General features: G+C 43.2%; 1 protein-coding gene across 14 annotated transcripts in view; it reads right to left on the bottom strand.

Moving 5' to 3' along the window:
- The window catches only part of ARHGAP26 (Rho GTPase activating protein 26), a 327,103-nt gene that overhangs the window by 171,144 nt on the left and 136,532 nt on the right, over positions 1-19,427 (bottom strand). For all 14 annotated transcript variants that reach the window (XR_012160231.2, XR_012160232.2, XR_012160233.2 and 11 more), the window contains one exon: positions 419-455. Coding sequence is in view for 7 of the 14 variants with exons in the window: in XM_073355711.2 (XP_073211812.1) it covers positions 419-455 (37 nt within the window). In the remaining 7 variants the exon portion in view is untranslated. The remainder of the gene's footprint in view (positions 1-418; positions 456-19,427) is intronic.

Genomic DNA, 19,427 nt, shown 5'->3' with positions numbered 1-19,427 from the left:
GAGATGGAAGGATTGGTGTGGTTTATTTTTTTATTTATTTATAAATATCAATAATATTAAACAAAATCATACTTGCTTTTTATAATCATCACTCTCATATATCAAGCTCTTAATTCCTCAGAGTGCTTTACAAACTGATGCAGATCATCATCATCCCCCCAATTTAATGGATGGGGAAGTCTGAGCATCATGCTCCAGTGCGGATGAGACAAGAATTACAGTCTCACCTCCCAGTTTCTTTTGTCTCATTCAAAACTGTTCCATAATTACAGCCAAATATAAGCAACAGACATGGCCAGATCAGTAATGACTGCATGCTGTGATGGCGTGCAGGGCAATTCCTATTCGCGGCACCTCCTCCTCACAATGCATCAGTTTTCCCAAGCAACAAGATCTTGCTCTTAAAAAAAATACTTACTGCCTTCACTTTGATTGTCTTTGTTCAAGTTGTAGACCTGGAAAACAGAAGGGAAGTCTTTAACCTTTTAGTTATATAAAGATTCCACATGTAGTTACTTGAACAATTATTATGCATTATTTACAATACACAAATGCCTAGAGGCCCCAGCAAAGATCATAGCTCCTTGGTGCTGGATACAGTACGAACACATAGTAGGAGACAGTCCTCGCCCACAAGAGTTTACAACCTAAACAGACAAGACCACGAATAGGAGAAAGCTAGAATTATCATCTCCAGTTTCCCGGGGGCGGGGAACCAAGGCACAGTGAAATTAGGCAACCTATCCAAGGTCACACAAGGTCTGTGTCAGAGCCACACACATAGGTCTCGATCCCAGTCCAGTATTTTAACCACAAGACCTTCCCTTCCTCAACAATTCTGTCTTTAGTGACATGGCACCATTAAGTCCTGGTCACTTTCACGTCACCAAAGATGCATCCTGATGGGCACTAAAAGCTAAATCCTGTTAGCTTACCACAGCTAAAATCCCTGTCAAGATGTAGGTTTCAGGGTAGCAGCCGTGTTAGTCTGTATCCGTAAAAAGAAAAGGAGTACTTGTGGCACCTCAGAGACTAACAAATTTATTAGAGCATAAGATTTCGTGAGCTACAGCTCACTTCATTGGATGCATACAGTGGAAAATATAGTGGGGAGATTTTATATACACAGAGAACATGAAACAATGAGTGTTACCATACAGACTGTAACAAGAGTGATCAGAAAAGGTGAGCTAAGAGACTGAAGTGTTCTCCGACTGGTTTTTGAATGTTCTAATTCTTGACGTCTGATTTGTGTCCATTTATTCTTTTACATAGAGACTGTCCAGTTTGACCAATGTACATGGCAGAGGGGCATTGCTGGCACGATGGCATATATCACATTGGTAAATGCGCAGGTGAACGAGCCTCTGATAGTGTGGCTGATGTGATTAGGCCCTATGATGGTGTCCCCTGAATAGATATGTGGACACAGAATAAATGGACACAAACCAGACGTCAAGAATTAGAACATTCAAAAACCAATTAGAGAACACTTCAATCTCTTTGGTCACTCGATTACAGACCTAAAAGTGGCAATTCTTCAACAAAAAAACTTCAAAAACAGACTCCAACGAGAGACTGCTGAATTGGAATTAATCTGCAAACTGGATACAATTAACTTAGGCTTGAATAAAGACTGGGAGTGGATGTGTCATTACACAAAGTAAAACTATTTCCCCTTGTTTATTTCCCCTCCTACTGTTCTTGTAAAGGGCTGGAAATGGCCCACCTTGATTATCACTACAAAAAGTCCCCGCCCCTCTCCTGCTGGTAGTAGCTCACCTTTCCTGATCACTCTCATTACAGTCTGTATGGTAACACCCACTGTTTCATGTTCTCTGTGTATATAAAATCTCCCCACTGTATTTTCCACTGAATGCATCCGATGAAGTGAGTTGTAGCTCACGAAAGCTTATTCTCTAATAACTTTGTTAGTCTCTAAGGTGCCACAAGTACTCCTTTTGTCAAGATGTAGTCTAGCATGTTTGAAGTTCTGTTGGTTGCTTCTGTTGTCTGTTAGGAGGGAGCTGACCGCCCATTCAGCTAACATATCATGATGGAGGGGCCGGTGGGCCAAATTTAGTGAGTGGTGTTGTGACCTGGCACAGGGGGCACCAGTGCCCACTGAGGGCCAACCCCTGAGCAACACTGCGGCTCCGTGCGCCAGGTCGCAATAAGTGAAGTGCCGGGACAGGCATTACCATGGCAGGGTGAGTGCAGGGTAGGCTCAATCTCCAACCTCCCCCCTGCCCACCACCACCCCGAGACTACCTCTCTGCTCCAGGCTGGGAAGAGGGTTGTTGTGCTGGGGGAAGAGAGTGCTACTATGGGTGGTCACTGCCCCCTCCGCAGGGCAAGGAGGAAAAGGTGGAGGAGAAGGATGCTGGCCTGTGATTTTGGACTGCGGGTGGGTTGCAAAAAAGGAAAAAAGCAAGCAGTTGGTGGGCTGCCTTACTAAAAAGTTTGGGAGCCACTTCAATTGTACACTTCACTCCTTATCATTCACATGAGGCAGATGGGCAACCCTGAGTGTGGCAGAGACCATTAGAACCAAAAAATGTAAGTGCAGTCTTTGAACCAATGCTGCAAGCTGTGGGTAGAGCTTTCTTCTGGGTGGGAACTAAGTTGTGAAGCTTCTTCACAAGTGAGACAAGAAGCATGAGGAATTGGTTCAATCACATCCCCGAGCAGGTTGTCATTCCAGTTCTTAACAGCTAAGGAAGGAAAGTTTTCAGGGACCAGACTGGGGTCCTTTTATGCTAGGATCCAAACAATTCTGACTATACATTTCCGAACAAATATACTTCTCAATCTCTCCTTCTGCGCCATCCATTACCATAGTATTCCCCCCCTCCCAACACACACACACACTCCTGAAAGAATACTGACACCAACTCATACCAATCCCATGATAAGAAATTTCCTTTAAAAATTACCCTGGCCTCCCCTGCTACTGATGGATATGATAGATCATCTCAGCGGGCAGGTGTCACAGGCACTACGGTTGCCTTGGGCCAGGAGGCTGCCTACTTGCTCCCAGTGCTCTGATGTGGCTCCTCCCCTGCAGTCAGGCTCCTGGGAACAGAGCTCTGAAGAAACCACAAGATCTGTAAACTAAACTACAGTCTCTCCTTCAAACGAACAGTAGAGTCTGGAGCAAGGCACCTAACGTTATTAATCAAAGCAAGAATACAAATCTTATTGTTCGGTAGCTCCTGACCCTTTCTTTTCCCTCAGTTTCCTACCATTTCTTGACAAGCAGGTCTTAATTTGGATGGTAAACCTCTTGGAAGTAGTGATAGCAGGTCAAATCATTGCCCCATTGAAGTCAATGGCAAAACAGGAACTGACTTCAGTGTGGCCAGGATTGCACCTTTTGTCTTTTGTCTGTAAATCATCATGTGCATTTATTGCAATTGTAAAAGCAATAAAGTTTCACACCTTATAGAAACAAAAGAAAGGAGGCTGGGGAGCATGCTTGGTCAAAGTCATCTGACAAGAAAACTAACCTGCACTCACAGTATCGCTCTCCCGTATGGCTTCTGGATCTTGGAAGGCTCCCCCTTAGAATAAGCACACCTTCAACACATAGCATTTGCCTGATCAATGAGCAAGAGGCTCCTAGGGGCACATGCAACCAGCTGTTCAGGAGATGTGGCATTAATCTAGGTTTGATTTGAATAAATGAGCCATGGAGAACAAGCTTTGTAATATAACGAACAAAGCGAGGAAGGCAGCCCAGCCTACCAAGGGCTGTACAAGTAAGTGGGTGAGAACGTAGGTGTGCAAAACAGTACATTTGATAACTATGGAAGATACAAGTCCTTCAGAGGAAACCAATCTCTATTAATTCATTTTCTTGTCTTCTCTCCCCTCCCCCGCTAAAAGGCCAAAGGAAAAAGGCACCCTTTCATTCTTCTGGAGAGGAACATGATCTTGCTTCCTTGTTGACCTGGACACCAGCCTTGCGACCTGTGATGAGTTTTAGTAGAGAGAATCAGGACAAGGCAAACTGATCTACACTGAAACTTTATGTACTGAACCAATGGCTGCAATTAAATACAGATAACCATCTTAAAAAAAAATCACTTGTCTTCATGTCATATTGTCTTGTTGCAATATTTTTTATTTACACATAGTTAAGCCACTTAAATTGATGCATCTCTGGGGAATGTCAAAAGAATATCAAGTTATCATTCCTAGAATTCTTCTGCTGGTAACCCTTACCACCATTATAAGGGCCTTACTGAGAAATCACAGTAGGACTTCTAGGAATTATACTGATATGTAAATTAATGGAACAACATAAAATTGAGGGACCAGACTGGGGACACTGTTCCTTTTGTGCTAGGATCCAAGCAATTCTGACTATACATCTCTGAACAAATGTACTTCTCAATCTCTCCCTCTGCGCCATCCATTACCACATATTAACTTCAGTACATGATACTTGAAAACTAGAGACTCCTTTGGCAAGAGAGAAACTGTTTTAAACATGTACGCTGGGGGGGTGACTTGACAGAAAAAACAGCTGCAGTAAGCAGAAGTATTGCCCTCCAGGGAGAACATGTACAGCAAAAAAAAGTAAAATATGTGAAGACAAGCAGGAAGGTGAACAGAAAAACTAAGACTGATTGTGAAGTCTCTGACTTTCCCCAAAGCACTCCTCCCTCTATCTCCAAAGAATCCACTCTCTCAAGCATCTTTAGGGGAAGGACAAAGCAGAGCTGGAGGTTAACCCCTTGTTCACTAAGGCTCAAGCAGCAGTCTACATCTTGCCTTTGAATCCTATTCAGAGCTGAAATATACTCCATTTTAGTGCACAGCATCCACCCAGATACATCATGTGACACTGTTCTTCAGGTGCCTTTTTTTTTTTTTTTTTTTTAAAGCTACAGATAAGTTCCCTTTCATCAAATTGACGGACTCATCCACGGTTCTAGTTTTCACACATATCCGTGGCTGTCCAAATACACATCTCACTGGATCCCATATAATTCAAGCTCCAGATGGAGTTATATATTTTCTTTCCAAGTTTGGTCTTATAAGACAAGGGTGATTGAGATTGAAACTAGTTTTGAAAAGAAGGGAAGCAGATTTCAGAGACACATTGAGTAGGTCTACACTCCGGCTGGGAGCATGCCTCACAGACTCGAGCGAGCTCATCTTGAGCTCTTGCGCTCAGGGTAGCTAGGCGGACCGCGCAGCGCTGACAGTGGCTCAGGCTAACTCGGACCCAGGGTGCAGGGTGAGTCCAAGCTTGGGTGGCTAAGCCTGAGCCTCTGCTGGTGCCACAACATCCTCACTGCTATATTTAGCACACTGGCTCGAGCTGACTAGCACGAGTCTATCCCAGCGGGGAGGCTCACTCCCAGCTGCAGTGTACACGTACCCATATAGTACATTGACGATACTAACAGCAAAGCATCTGTGCAGAGTAAAAAAGGGCATTTGTATTTCAGTTTGTCATGCAGCTATAAAATGATACGCGGCCAATCCTTCATCTCACTCACTGAGAAAAGAAATCCCTCTCAGTGTGTTAATCCTTTAGCCCAGTTCTCTAACAATCATGCTTTCTGCTGATTGCCATTATTGAAATATCCTTTAATTCTGCAAAAAGCCATTGGGCTTAAAGAGGAATTCCTTGTGGTTTGATTACATTCCTCCAGTATTTTGGAATCAGAAGTTTTGGGCCACTTCACTGTTGCAAAACCCCAGGTTTCTATTCCTAAAAATCCCTGAACTCCACCACAGCAAAAGAGTCCTTTTCTCCAGGAAAAGGGTTTGGAATATACATGATTCCATTTCAGTTCAAATTCATTATGAAAAATCCAGCACCATCCAAAGTATTAAGTGAAACGTTTAACCTTCTCCCACGCAGCACAGGAACTTCTGCAGGAAGTGCCCAATATTTTTGAAGAAAGGTGCTTGCTAGGACAAGAGCCAGTTTTCCAAGTTTGGAGAGAGTTCTGTTAATGAATTATTTTCAGAGGTCCAAACCCCAGGTTCTACTAGCGCCTTAAGGACTATCATCTGTCCCTCTGTCCGAAACGTCAGCGGAGTGCATCCAAAATTCTGCTGGCATGTACTAGTAGAGGTCCCCTTTGGGGTCTTGGAAGCTCTGGATAGCTGCACTCAAGCCCAGGGCATTAAATCTACCTGTGTAAGTGAAAAGTTGGTTACTGGATGGATCTACTATACTTGCATGAAGACTCCAGTTGAGTTAGGTGGTAGTGCAAAGCAGATAGGTTTTAGGTTTGTTGGTCGGGTTTGTGTTAACGCAAGATACCACATATTCTTCTTCTTTTTTTTTTTCTTTTTTTTTTAAAGCCAGATGTCAGCTTGGCCTTTGATGTGCGAGTACCAAAATGTTACATTCAATACACCACAGATGGTAATATATAAACTAAGTTGATCGTTTTGCCTCAAGTGGTCCTAAGCTGGCCAAGGGCAAACCAGGTGCAGAAGTGCAAAAGATAAATGTGGCAGTTGTCCAGGAGACCAAACCAACACTGCAGCCAGGGCAAAACTAAGAGATGTTTGGATAAGTGGTGAAAGTTAGACTTGTGTAGATTTTGTTAGACCTATTTATAACCACTTGGTGATAATGTAAGGGAGTCTAAGCAAGTGTAACAAATACCTTCCATTTCATCAGCACTGAAATTAAATGAGATGTCCTATTTTAAATGTACACCTTCTAGCACCCTCTGAACAACTGCTTTTCTTGCTACACTCATTTCTCCTGAGCTCTTCAGCATGTGATTAATACCATTTTAAACACCCTGGTTTCATCTTTCCATTTGGCCTAAAGCTGCCAGTTAAGAGACTGGTTATCTGACAGTTTAAAGTTTAAAAGGTTACAACAGTCTGCAATGCTTGTGAGCAACAACTGCCGTAGGCTGGACTTGCAGCTATCTGAAGTCTTAGCTCAGTAAGGCACTTCTGCATGTATTAAAGTGTTTGACTAAATCAGTGCACCTAGAGATTAAATGGTCAGATCTCTTGGTGGTCAACTATTGTGCCTGTTTGTGTTTGCGGATTTCATTATTGGTAGCCCCAAGCAGCCAAAATCCATGAGTCAGGACTGAAACGCATAAGAACCATGAGACTGGCTTAAAAATCATGAGACTTTTTAAAAATAATAAATTTGGGGGTCTTTTTATTTGCCTTTTGATTTCTGAGCCTGTGGCAGTAGTGGGGTTGCTCTGTAATAATTTATGAATACCAGATTGTGATGGGGTTATTGGGATCTTCACAGTGTGAAGAGGTCAGTTTAGCTTAACAGCAGGCTGCTGGAAAAGCAAAAGAAAGCAGGGCAATGGCTCACCTATATACCCACACATGAGGGATGATAAAAAACCATTCACTCTGTGGGCTACCTCTGACCTTCTGCTGAGCTCATCACATGAGATTGCCAAGGGGTTCCATCCTCATGCATTGAGAGAATGAAGAACTTTGATCAGAAGTCTCTCTCTATAGGGAAGGGGGCAGCTGCTGAAGAGTTATGGAAAAACAGCCTGACACACACAGTGCATAGGTTACGGCGACTGGGGAAGGGAAGCCAGCTTGGGGTCTCTATCAAAGGATGGAGTGATTTTAGGTGACAGACATGTATAAAGAGCTTTTGTTGTTTTAAAATCCTTTTTTCTCTTATGTTATGCTTTATTCCTACTGTTAAGATTCAACAATACTTTGGTTTAAGAAGTAAACCATGTCTAGTCACGCTATTGGTCACAGACTCCCAAAGGGAAGAACTACAGGTAACAAAGCCTGGAAAAAGCAGTCAATACACAAGGTGTATCCAGTATTCAGGGTCTGGTCTATGAGAGAGGGAGAATCACAGGATTCCACCCCACAAAAGTGAAAGGCATGAGGCCCGAAACCGGGGTGGGGTGGGGGTGCGCAGAGTGGTTCAGCTAACCCAGTAACGATGAAAAATCTTTCAGATTATATTCAAGTCACATTTTCAAGCTTTTCTTGGCAAAAAGGAGGGATAGAAACTTGTTTTTCTTTTTTAATCTTTTTAAGTAGGTCTTTAAGGGAAAACACTGCGAAACACAAGTTTTGCGATAAAGTCCTTAGAGTTGGTAACACTGGGTTTTGCACAACATCGAGGGCCAATTTCAAAAATCATCCCCAAGACTCTAAATTTACAGTTTTACAAATTCAAAAAGATTTAGACCTGCTGGCTGTGTATTAGATGTACTGGTGTTGAAATGGATATTGAAATTGACCTAGTGAATTCTTTGAGATTCTCCCTTCGGTATGCTAGCTGGAAATAAATAGGTTTGCATGTTAGCAGGACAGAATAACTATACATATAACTTTTCAAGCATATTTCAAATACTTCTGAGTTACCTTCTCTGTTGGTAAAATACCCTGGCTAAATATGTGATAGCTCTAACTCAAAAAAGTTCTTCAAGGTAATCATTTCATGAAAAATAAAATAAAACAAATCAAAACACAGATAGGAATAAGAAAGAAACTACTATCCATCTTTGTTTATACTCCTCACTTTCTACCACTGTCCACTTCCACAAGCTACAAAGTTTGGCAAAGAAAATATTTGCTTTTGGGCTAAGAATCTGTGCTCCATATCTCATCCTATGGAACAGGTTTAGTTGGTGAAGCTATAACTCTTGAACCAGAGATTAATGAATAACCTACAGGCAAATCACTAACATACAGCACTGCAGTCACAATGTCATAATGTCCTCCTTAATCATTCCCATCTGATTGTATTTCAAGATCCAAGAGAGTCTTCACTAGGAATTTCAGAGCTGGTGTTAATAAATGGGTGGAAAACCACTGTACATTGGTTAATATGCAAGTCCAAAATCCAGCTAATTGTAGTAGCTATTTTTCTCACCTTGATTTCCGGAAACTAACCTTTATCAAGACTATATACTTAGGCCAAAATTTTCAAACTCTGATGCCTTAAAGCTAAGGGCCCAAATCCATATTTTAGTAGCTAATTATCAGAGTCCCAGGCTGTCAGAAGTGCTGAGCAGACCACGCTCACATTCAATTTAATGGAATCTGCAGCTGCTAAGCTCCTCTGAAAATGTGATAATTTTTATTTAGATGACTAAATAAGAACTTTGGGGCCTCATTTACAAATGAATCTTTTACATTTTTTTTTTTTTGCATATTACAGATGTTACTGTAACAATTCCAAAGTTAAGTGCACATAAGGTAAACTTAAAAACCCTCTATTCCACATTTTAATTTGGAGACTAAATTAAATCATTAATTCAATACTTAACACAATGACTCTTGAGAGAACAATTGAATTTTCCATAGTATGTGTTTGGTAAAATATTTTGCTAACTTTTATAGAGGAAACAATTTAAATATGCACACATTAATAAGCCTGGGAAATTCATACACTCACACTTCATCTTTGAGTTAAGGTAGGTAAACTGTTTATTGGTAGGATATGCACGTTAAAAAAAGCAAGTTTCCACTACTTCCCTTCCATCACTCAATGGATCTGTATTTCCCCCCTCAATATGACCAAATAGCGAGCAGCCTACACTGACCATATATGTAATACCTTGAATGGTCCCTTACAATCTGTGTTAACTACTTATCCTAAACAATCTGTTCCCCCTTACATTTTGCTATGACGCTAGTAGTATCTATCCCACACCTGAACAGGAGCTGTGTGTGGCTGGAAAATTTGTTTCTCTCACCAATAGAAGTTGGTCCAATAAACAATATTACCTCACCTACCTTGTCTCTCACATATATGTAAAATACACCAGCACACACAGGGATTTCAGTTCTGTAATTTCTACATAAAAATTAATACCAAACTTAGAACTACCATTAACTAAATAAATCTGAATTTTCCCAAGCACCGCAGAAAAATAGATCTTTCAGCCACCATTTGCAATCTGATATATACCTCACTCTCATGATGATTGAGCATAGAGCACAGAACCACTTACAATCTAATTTATGAAAAACACTTCAACCCTAAACATATGAACATGCAACCAAATAAATATGGTTGGAGTTCAACAGTGCCTGGAATTTGTGCAGGGTGAAGGTGACAACTTGTGGGCTGCAGGTGCTAAAAAGAGAAGTAGACAGAGGCTGAGAAGAGGAACTTGTGAAAGAAAGTATTCAGTGACTTAACTGCTTATTTCCTTGTTTTATGGTTCATGCTGGTGGGTTATGAAGTCTAGCACCTTCCAGTCTGAGTTCACATAAATGTTATAACATTACTGACACACACCTATATACATATCTATTTTGTATGCACCATTGTTTTTAGGGCTTGAAGGTTAGATGCCTGTTTGCATATACTAGAATGTATCAAGAAAAGTGAGAAAAGGAGTGAGAAAGCCTGGATCTGTGCTGGAAATGACCCACCTTGATTACCATGCACATTGTAGGGAGAGTGGTCACCTTGGATGAGCTATTACCAGCAGGAGAGTGAGTTTGTGTGTGTGGTTTTTGGAGGGGGGTGAGGGGGTGAGAGAACCTGGATTTGTGCAGGAAATGGCCCACCTTGATTATCATACACATTGTGAAGAGAGTGGTCACTTTGGATGGGCTATTATCAGCAGGAGAGTGAGTTTGTGGGGAGGGGGGAGGAGGGTGAGAAAACCTGGATTTGTGCTGGAAATGCCCCAACTTGATGATCACTTTAGATAAGCTATTACCAGCAGGACAGTGGGGTGGGAGGGGGTATTGTTTCATGGTCTCTGTGTGTATATAATGTCTTCTGCAGTTCCCACGGTATGCATCCGATGAAGTGAGCTGTAGTACACGAAAGCTCATGCTCAAATAAATTGGTTAGTCTCTAAGGTGCTCCTTTTCTTTTTGCAAAGACAGACTAACACGGCTGTTACTCTGAAACCTGTTAGAATGTATCAGAAAGTTTGAATGGGTCAAGTTTTGACACTCTTGATTGTGCCTAAATGGAGAAGAGATATAGAAGATAGAACACTATGTTCTGAGAGATGGGAAACAACAGTGATTTATGCAAACACCTATATGTGAATCTCAGGCAGACTTACTTAAAGATAAGGTGTGTGGAAAATCATCTTTGTGAGCACACTTGACACAGCTACAGAAGTTAGAAGAGATCCAGCACTTGGCTCACAACAATCTGAGAAGGAAAAGACTAATTCAATCATCAAGTCAATCCCCTGTAATAAAGGATTTTTTCTTGCAGTCAAGACCTACTCTTCTACCCAGATTTTCTGTTTAGACTACAGCATGCTGTCAAGGGGGCAGGCCCTGCCAGATTCTCTCAGCTTTCAAGAAGGAGCCTAGTGTTTTTAAAGCAGTGACCAATAGAAGGAAATGCTGCAACATTGTGCAATTTCCTTGTGATTCACGTTCAGAAATCCTCAAAACAACCATCAACGACTTCCTCAACTTTCAACTCAGGAGACCAACAGGCAAAAAATAAATATATAAATAGAAAGCATGACCTTCCCCAAAACAGGCAGTCTAGCTTCCATGTCAGCTATTTGTAGGCAGGTTGCAAGGGGTGGACCAGAGGGGGTAAGCTGAAGTTTTACCTGAATGAGTTTGAGCCCTTTATGGAACAAATCAAACCTATATAATGACACATCTTCTGAACAGCTGGTTGCATGTGCCCCTAGGAGCCTCTTGCTCATTGATCAGGCATTTGCTATGCGTTGAAGGTGTGTTTATTCCAAGGGGGAGCCTTCCAAGACCCAGAAACCACATGGGAGAGCAATACTGTGAGTGCAGGTTAATTTCCTTGTCAGATGACTTTGACCAAGCATGCCTCAGAGGGTGCGGAATCCACCATTTGCTGTAAAGCCTGTGTCATGCCTCTTCTATGCCATAGACAATGGCAGGTTGCTAAACCTTGATGGTGCCGATTCAAGTGGGATCTGCTTGGAAGAATGGGATGGCTGAAGCCTAAGGAAACCAGTCTGACCAATTCTGTCTACAGGGCTGGGGGTTGGAGTTGTGGAATTTATCCAGACACAGAACAAAGATCAGCTGTTCCCACTGGGTCTTAAAAAACAGAACCTGAGAGGATATCCACAAATGTTTTCCACTGACAAAGTTTGCTCTCCAACAACTGTTTGGAATGGGCTTTTCAGAGGACACCTTGCAGTACCCCAGGCCCTTCTAGGAACAGACCAATCCTGCCCTGCTAAGTTAAGTTAAAGCCCCGCACCCTGCAAATGTACAAAAACTTCCCCTGGTGACCTACAGGGAAGAAGGTTGGAACCGTAAAAAGCATATTAGACCAGACTGTAAAAACTGTTAACATGAAAAGGATTTTAAAGAGAAGAAGATTCCACAGTGAATTATTGATCAGATTCTCTTTTTTAGAGATGATAGCACATTGCCTGTGTTTTCACAGGAGTTACCATCAAATACGCATTATTTCACGGCAACTCAGGAAACAATTTAATAGGAAGTTGGTAAGATCAGCTTTTTCAAGCTAGCTTTTAGCACAGAGGGGTGGCACATTTATGGTCTGTAAATAGCACAAGGAGATGTTACTGATTCCGTTTAACTTAGTCCTGGTCTACAGGTAAAACTTTGGTCAACCTAGCTACGTCACTCAGGGTTATGAAAAATGCACACGTCTGAGAGGCATAGTTACACCAATCTAGGCCCCCAGATAGACACCACTAGGTCGATAGAAGAATTTTTCCATTGACATAGCTACCACTTCGCAAGGGGATGGATTTATTATAGCAACAGAAAAACCCCTTTTGTTGCTGTAGCAAGTGTCTACAATACTGTGGCATAGCTGCAACTATACTGCTGTAGTGTTTATAGTGTAAACGTATCCTTATGATAAATTTATGTGCTTTCATAGCTTCCTGAGACAGACCAAGTGGAGGGCTGTCTGTGCATTTACAGGCGAGGCATTTACCGTTCAATTTTAACATGGCTCTCTGGCTATAAATGAAGATTTTAGTCACCTCTACATTTCCCGATTTTGTTTTTCATTTCTCAACCTTGGAGGGTGGGCGGGGAATTTTATAAACAATGATGTGGCCTGTAGGTGGGCACACAACTGAAGGAAAGGAGAATTTCCTCGACCTTCCCCAACCTCATTTGCATAGCCCATGTGAAGAGCCAGTCAGAATTTTGGGCCCTGAACTCTAGAACAAGGGGCTGCTCCCCATATTCCTCTGGGAGCATCAGAGTGTCTCAAAGGGAGCAGGAGGGACAGGGCCATAGCTCTGCTTCCCCGTCCACGGGCCAGCAGAACTAACTGGCTAGATAGGAGAAGAGGTGAGGGGAGAGACTCCCTACAGAGGACTTTGACTGCAGATGTGCAGCCTCTAGATGGCTAAGAGCGCCAGGAAGTGTTCTGTGATTCCACACCATCCCCGATGCAGGACTGTGCCTAAACAGCACATTTGAGCACCCCTCTGCCTTCACTTAAGCATCCCAAAGCAGGACCATCCTTTACAACGAAAACCTCAAGGCTACTTCAAACCACAGCAGCCAGCTCAAAGGCCCATTAGAAAGAAAAGTTTGGAATTGCCAGGGCCCTACTTTAAAACCAGGCCTCAGCTTTTGCAGGCACAATCTTTGATTATGTGCCTACACTAACTGCCAAAAGGAAGACCCATCGATCCTGGGTGCAATTCATTTTGAGCACAGCCTAAACAAGCAGCCCCAATGGACACATTACATGTATTCCTCACCAGGCCATTCCAGAGTACCTAGTGCAACACATAGCTGCACCCCAAACAACAGCTGCTGCTTCTCACTGTTTAGGACATTGGTGGCTCTAGTACGTCCTCAGTGTCATCTTGCAGATTCTCAATGTGTATGGCTCACTAATCACTCCTGGACATCCCTTGCTTTCACCTCTGTCAGCACCAAATACCCAAAAGCAATTTACGGGTCTGATTTGTACAACGCGTAATGGCTATTACTATTATTAGCAATGGACACATTTGTTGGACTCTAGTCTCAAAAGCAAGTTCCCCGAGGAAAAATTCTAGGTCTTGAATAACCCTGAATTGTTTTCTGCACCAGAATAGCTGCTTCAGCTGCCATGGAGTTGAGATCCTGACTTATCCCACTGTTGTGCCATGCCCATTAGAGAAGGCTACTACCGTATATAATACAGACTGGCAGAGGCAGAAAAGCTGCCATTATGCTAAATGACCACGTGTCCAACGGCAAGCCTGGTTATTGTGTTGCTGTTTGAGTAGTTGAGACTGTATGGAGATGAGAGAAGTCTAAATGTCCAGAAGAGATAGCGAAAGGAGAACAGTTCCCACTCTGCCTATAGCAGCCTCAAAACCAAAAACTGCCAACCTCAGTGCTGGTCCCCTGTGTTCCAGAGTCCAAGAGTTGTCTGCAGCAACACACAGTCAAGCTTGGCGAGCTGTCACAGAGGGGTGGCCAGCTTAGAACACCACCCAGCGGCAGAATGACAGCAGAGCACGGAGGGGAAAAGCCTCATGTGGAAAATAGTGACTCGCCTTGACACCTGGTAGGCTCCCTCTTCTCAGCTCTGCTGTAATCTGGTCTGCAGGCCTGGTTTTCACACCACAAGCCAGATTTTGCTCTGTTGTGGCTAGAAATAGCCTACCAAGCTCTCAGAGCCAGGAGGATAACTAAAGGAGAGAGAACTTTAACCTTTTCAGCCCACATGATTCCAAACCCCTTTGAGGAAGGAATGTGCCTTGATTCTGAGGTACAAGATTCGACAAGTTTCATAATCCTGCTATTAACTTCTGGAGGACCATTCATTTGAGCCTTTAGGTCTAGTATCCCTGGCAACTCCCTGTTTCCTTCCTTCCTTCCCTCCTGCCTACTGTACAACACAGAACTAGCATGCTGAAGTCCATGCATCTTCCCCTCTCCTCCCTCCTTCAAATGCAGATTTTAACCTCACAGTGATGTTTGCATTTGATAATCAAAGTGAAACATCTGGGGGCTTGAATCCTCAGTTTAGGTCTTGCTCTGCTGTGTGTCAGAGCTAAACTGAATGATGACTCTCATTAAAAATTAGCCGGCATTTTATTACAAGTGCAGGCATTCCCAAGTGCATCCAAAGCTGAAGTTGGCTGGGCTACCTGCCAGCCATCTGGACTGCTTAGCTCAGCTCAGTTATATAACCCATTATGTTTTGTATCTAAAGAAAAAAAACTACTGGGGTCAAGCTGTCAACCTACCCTGTCTGAATGTCAAAGAGAAATCCAGCAGCAGGCAGCTGAAAGCAAGGGAAAGCAACAAGGTACAAACCATGTTAGACATACAGTAGCCTCCCTCCATAATAATTTAGCTAAAGGTCAACTGGTTTAGAAAAACAGATCTTTGGAGTATCTAATAAAGTGAAAGATTCACAGAGCAGTATTTTAAGTAAATTTCAATGGCACAACAGCGGAACATGCAGATACATGTGGAAAAGTCAAGTGATTAAAAGGGGGAACCTCTGCTCATTTAACAACTTCCCCTAGGTTTTCTAGGATGTATAAACAATAACGAAAACCAACACTTCTCCTCCAGCCCAGCCAAAACCCACACCCACCCACCCTGCCTTTCACCTCTTCAGACAGTCAGAGCAAGGATACTAAACTAAGGGTATGTCTACACCACAAAATTAGGTCAATTTTATAGAAGTTGATTTTTCGGAAGCGGTTTTATAGTCAATTGTGTGCGTCCCCACTAAGTACAGTAAGTCATCGGAGTACATCCACAGTACCGAGGCTAGCATCGACTTTCAGAGCATTGCACTGTGGTAGCTATCCCACGGTTCCCACTGTCGCCGCTGCCCATTGGAATTCTGGGTTGAGCTCCCAATGCCTGATGGGGCAAAAACATTCTTGTGGGTGGTTTTGGGTACATGTCATCAGTCGCCCGTCCCTCCCTCCCTCCCACCCTCCGTGAAAGCAACAGCAGACAATCGTTTTGTGGATTTTTCCTGGGTTAACCGCACAGACGCCATAGCACTGCAAGCTGGAGCCCTCTCAGTTCACCGTCACCGCTGCTGTTGTGGGCAAGTCTACTGTGGGGGCTGCTGTGATCCAAGTAGCCAATGCAATCATTGACGTTCTATTATCAAGGGTAGTGACTCTGGGAAACATGCAGGCCTTTTTAGATTTTAGATGCATCGTATTCCTGTCCTTTGTCGCTGGTGAAGAAGTCTTGCAGCCGTACATTCCACATGTAACAGTTCCAGGGCTCCTGCTCTTTTGCCTTGGCCACACAGCAGCAGCTCCTGGGTGCCTTTGCATCAATGGTGAACGGCTCCACTGCTTCCGCTGCAACTCTGCTACCCTGATCTGGTGCAACACTGCAGCAGACGGTGCAGTAGGACTGCGAGCTGTCCTCATCAATGGTGTTTTGCTCGCTCCACCACTTCCACTGCAACTCTGCTATCCTGATCCCCTGAGAACTGGAAGCTTCTGCCTCAGGCTGCTCTCCCAGCTGGCAGCCCCGCGCAGTCGCACCTATCCCTTGCTCCCATGGCTCATGAAGCCTGGACAGTAGTAAGGAACAGTTCAACTATAGGCTGAGCAAGTGCAGAATGGTGGTAAAATGCACCGTTGGACATTTAAAAGCTTGCTGGTGCTGTTGGTCAGACCTCAGCACAACCAACATTCCCATTGTTATTGCTGCTTGCTGTGTGCTCCATAATATCTGTGAGAGTAAGGGGGAGGTGTTTATGGCAGGGTGGGAGGTGGAGGCAAATTGCCTGGCGTCCGATTTTGAGCAGCCAGACACTGATTAGAAGAGCACAGCAAGGCACGCTGCACATCACAGAGACTTTGAAAACCAGCTTCAGGACTGGCCAGGCTACGGTGTGACAGTTGTGTGTGTTTCTCCTTGATGCAAACCCACCCCCTTTGTTGATTTTAATTCCCTGTAAGCCAACCACCCTCCCCCCTTCAAAATAAAGTAACTATTGTTTTGAAACCACGCATTCTTTCTTTATTAATTAAAAAAATTGAGATAACGGACAAGGTAGCCGCGCGTGATACTGGGTACATGTGACCATTCCCTCCCTCCCTCTGTGAAAGCAATGGCAGACAATTTCTCGCCCTTTTTCCTGGATTGCCCGTGCATACGCCATAGCACTGCAAGTGGGAGCCCGCTCTGATCACCGCTGCAGTTGTGAGCATTGTAAACACCTCGCATTTGCCCTTGGAGATTTTGGCATATATATTGGCATTACCTCTTTTGGAACGGAGTTCTGATAGCACGGATTCGTCTCCCCATACAGTGATCAGATCCAGTTCCTCCCGTTCGGTCCATGCTGGAGTTCTTTTGTTATGCTGGGACTGCATGGTCACCTGTGCTGATGAACTCGCCAGGCTAGCCAAACAGGAAATGAAATTCAAAAGCTCCCAGGGCTTTTCCTGTGTACCTGATTAGTGCATCTGAGTTGAATGTGCTGTACAGAGCGGTCACAATGGAGCACTCTGGGATAGCTCCCGAGGGCCAATACCGTTGAATTGCGTCCACACTACCCCAAATTCGACCTAGTGATGTCGATTTTAGCGCTAATCCCCTTGTCGGGGAGAAGAACAAAAATCAATTTTAAGAGTCCTTTAAGTCGACAAAAATAGCTTTGTCGTGTGGACAGGTGCAGGGTTAAATCGACCTAATGCTGCTAAATTTGACCTAAACTTGTAGTGTAGACCAGGGCGAAGCAATAACTAGCTTAATTTTGAATTATGTTAGATCATCTTTATTTAAAAATGTCTTAATGCAAACATATCTCACATTCATTCTGCTGTAAAACATATTTAAGTCTGATAACTACTCCCAACCATTAAAGGTAGTTAGGTACTTCGATCATGAGCTGTCTGGGGCTCTTTTTGTTCTGTGTTTGCACAGTACCTTGCACTATGGAGTGCTGGTCCATGACTGGGTAGGAGCTTAGTAATACAAATAATAAACAATAATTAGGCACCCAACTCCCATTCCAAGTCAACAGGAATTGGGCATCTATTGCCCATTTGTGCCTTTGAAAGTCTCCCACTAAGAAAGTAAGGGGATGTTTGTTGGCTCCTCAAAAGTCCAAATGGGAAGGCTCATTATGTGTAAGGTAATAAGGCTTGTTGCCTACAAAAGACCATCTCAATTACCCATGGTGACCCCCTAACCAGCAGAGAGAGCAGTGGAGACCACCAAAAACCTACATCCAAGGTCTCCTCTCTCTCAACATTGTTTTTTAGAGCAGGACAATCTCCTCAAATTGTCGGAATGTTCCTCTCCTAATCTGCGACAGAATATTCCCCTCTCCCCACCCCTGACATGAACGCAGAGTTTCCTCCCCATGAAATTTTTTTTTTTTTTGGTGGGATGGGAGTGGGCGGGAGGGTTAATAGTCTACTTTGGAAAAAAATATTAATAATTTCTACAGTAGCATACGTATGCATGACACTTTAAAATTAAAATGTAACATTCCCCGCCCAAAACAGCTCACATATAAAAGTTAAGGCATGGCATGGCCAGGAATGGTAAACCCTGGTATGTTTGGAGCATGGAAGGGGGTAAATCATTGGTCAACCTAGCACTATCTATACCCGGGCTTAGGTTAGCATAACTAGATCTCTTGTGGGATGTGAATTTTTTACACCCCTACGTCATCCTAAATTTTAGATGTAGGCCATGCCTAACAGGAAAGATGAGAAGGAGGAAAAGGTTAAGTCACGGTGGATCTGGTCAGGCAGGTATATAGGCTGTGTAAAGAGAAGTGGTTTGATGAGAGTGGAAAAATGGAACAAGGGATGTGGTTAGTTTCATGGGCTGGTTACACAAGGAAGCCCTCCCTTCATTTCCTTCTCCTATTCTAAATTAACAATAGATATTTTAGCTAAAACTCTTCCACTGAGCTGCCTCCTATGCAGTTGATTGGTTCTAGTCCTTGAATAGTTAAACAGTTCTGCTATTTGTCCAAAGTGAAAGCAATCCAGGAACTAAGGAGAAAAGAAAACACATCCTCTCCCACCCTTCTTTTCTATTGGCTTATTGTGTCTTCCCCGAGAGAGTAACCTCATAGCTGGTTTCAGAGTAGCAGCCGTGTTAGTCTAAGGTGCCACAAGTACTCATAGCTGGAGAAGCCTGGGGATAGATCCAGCAGAGAGGTGGGTGCCTGGATCCTAATCAAAGCTGAGCAACAGAATGACTCTATGACCTGGAGATAAGACACTGATCCTGTCTCGGCCTCAGTTAGTCCATCTGGAAAAATACAATTTAAAGAAGGAATAGCAAAAACCAGTAGCTGCAGACAAAGTTTCCAAGGAAAATACTTTTTTAAAAGGCCATTTTCTTATCTTTAATTAATAAAGATTTTGCTAGCTTCCACCACTCAACTTACAACAGCTCTACACTGCCTCAACACTACTGGAAAATAGAAGCAGATACAGGCTTTCAAGAGATGATAGCCCACACAAAACCATTACAGGTTTTGACATAGGCACATTTGAAATATAGTG

Source organism: Lepidochelys kempii, chromosome 8, assembly GCF_965140285.1.
Source record: "Lepidochelys kempii isolate rLepKem1 chromosome 8, rLepKem1.hap1, whole genome shotgun sequence".
Classification (NCBI taxonomy): Eukaryota; Metazoa; Chordata; order Testudines; family Cheloniidae; genus Lepidochelys; species Lepidochelys kempii.
Note: the sequence above shows the minus strand (reverse complement) of the source record. Positions and strands in the feature narration are given on the sequence as shown.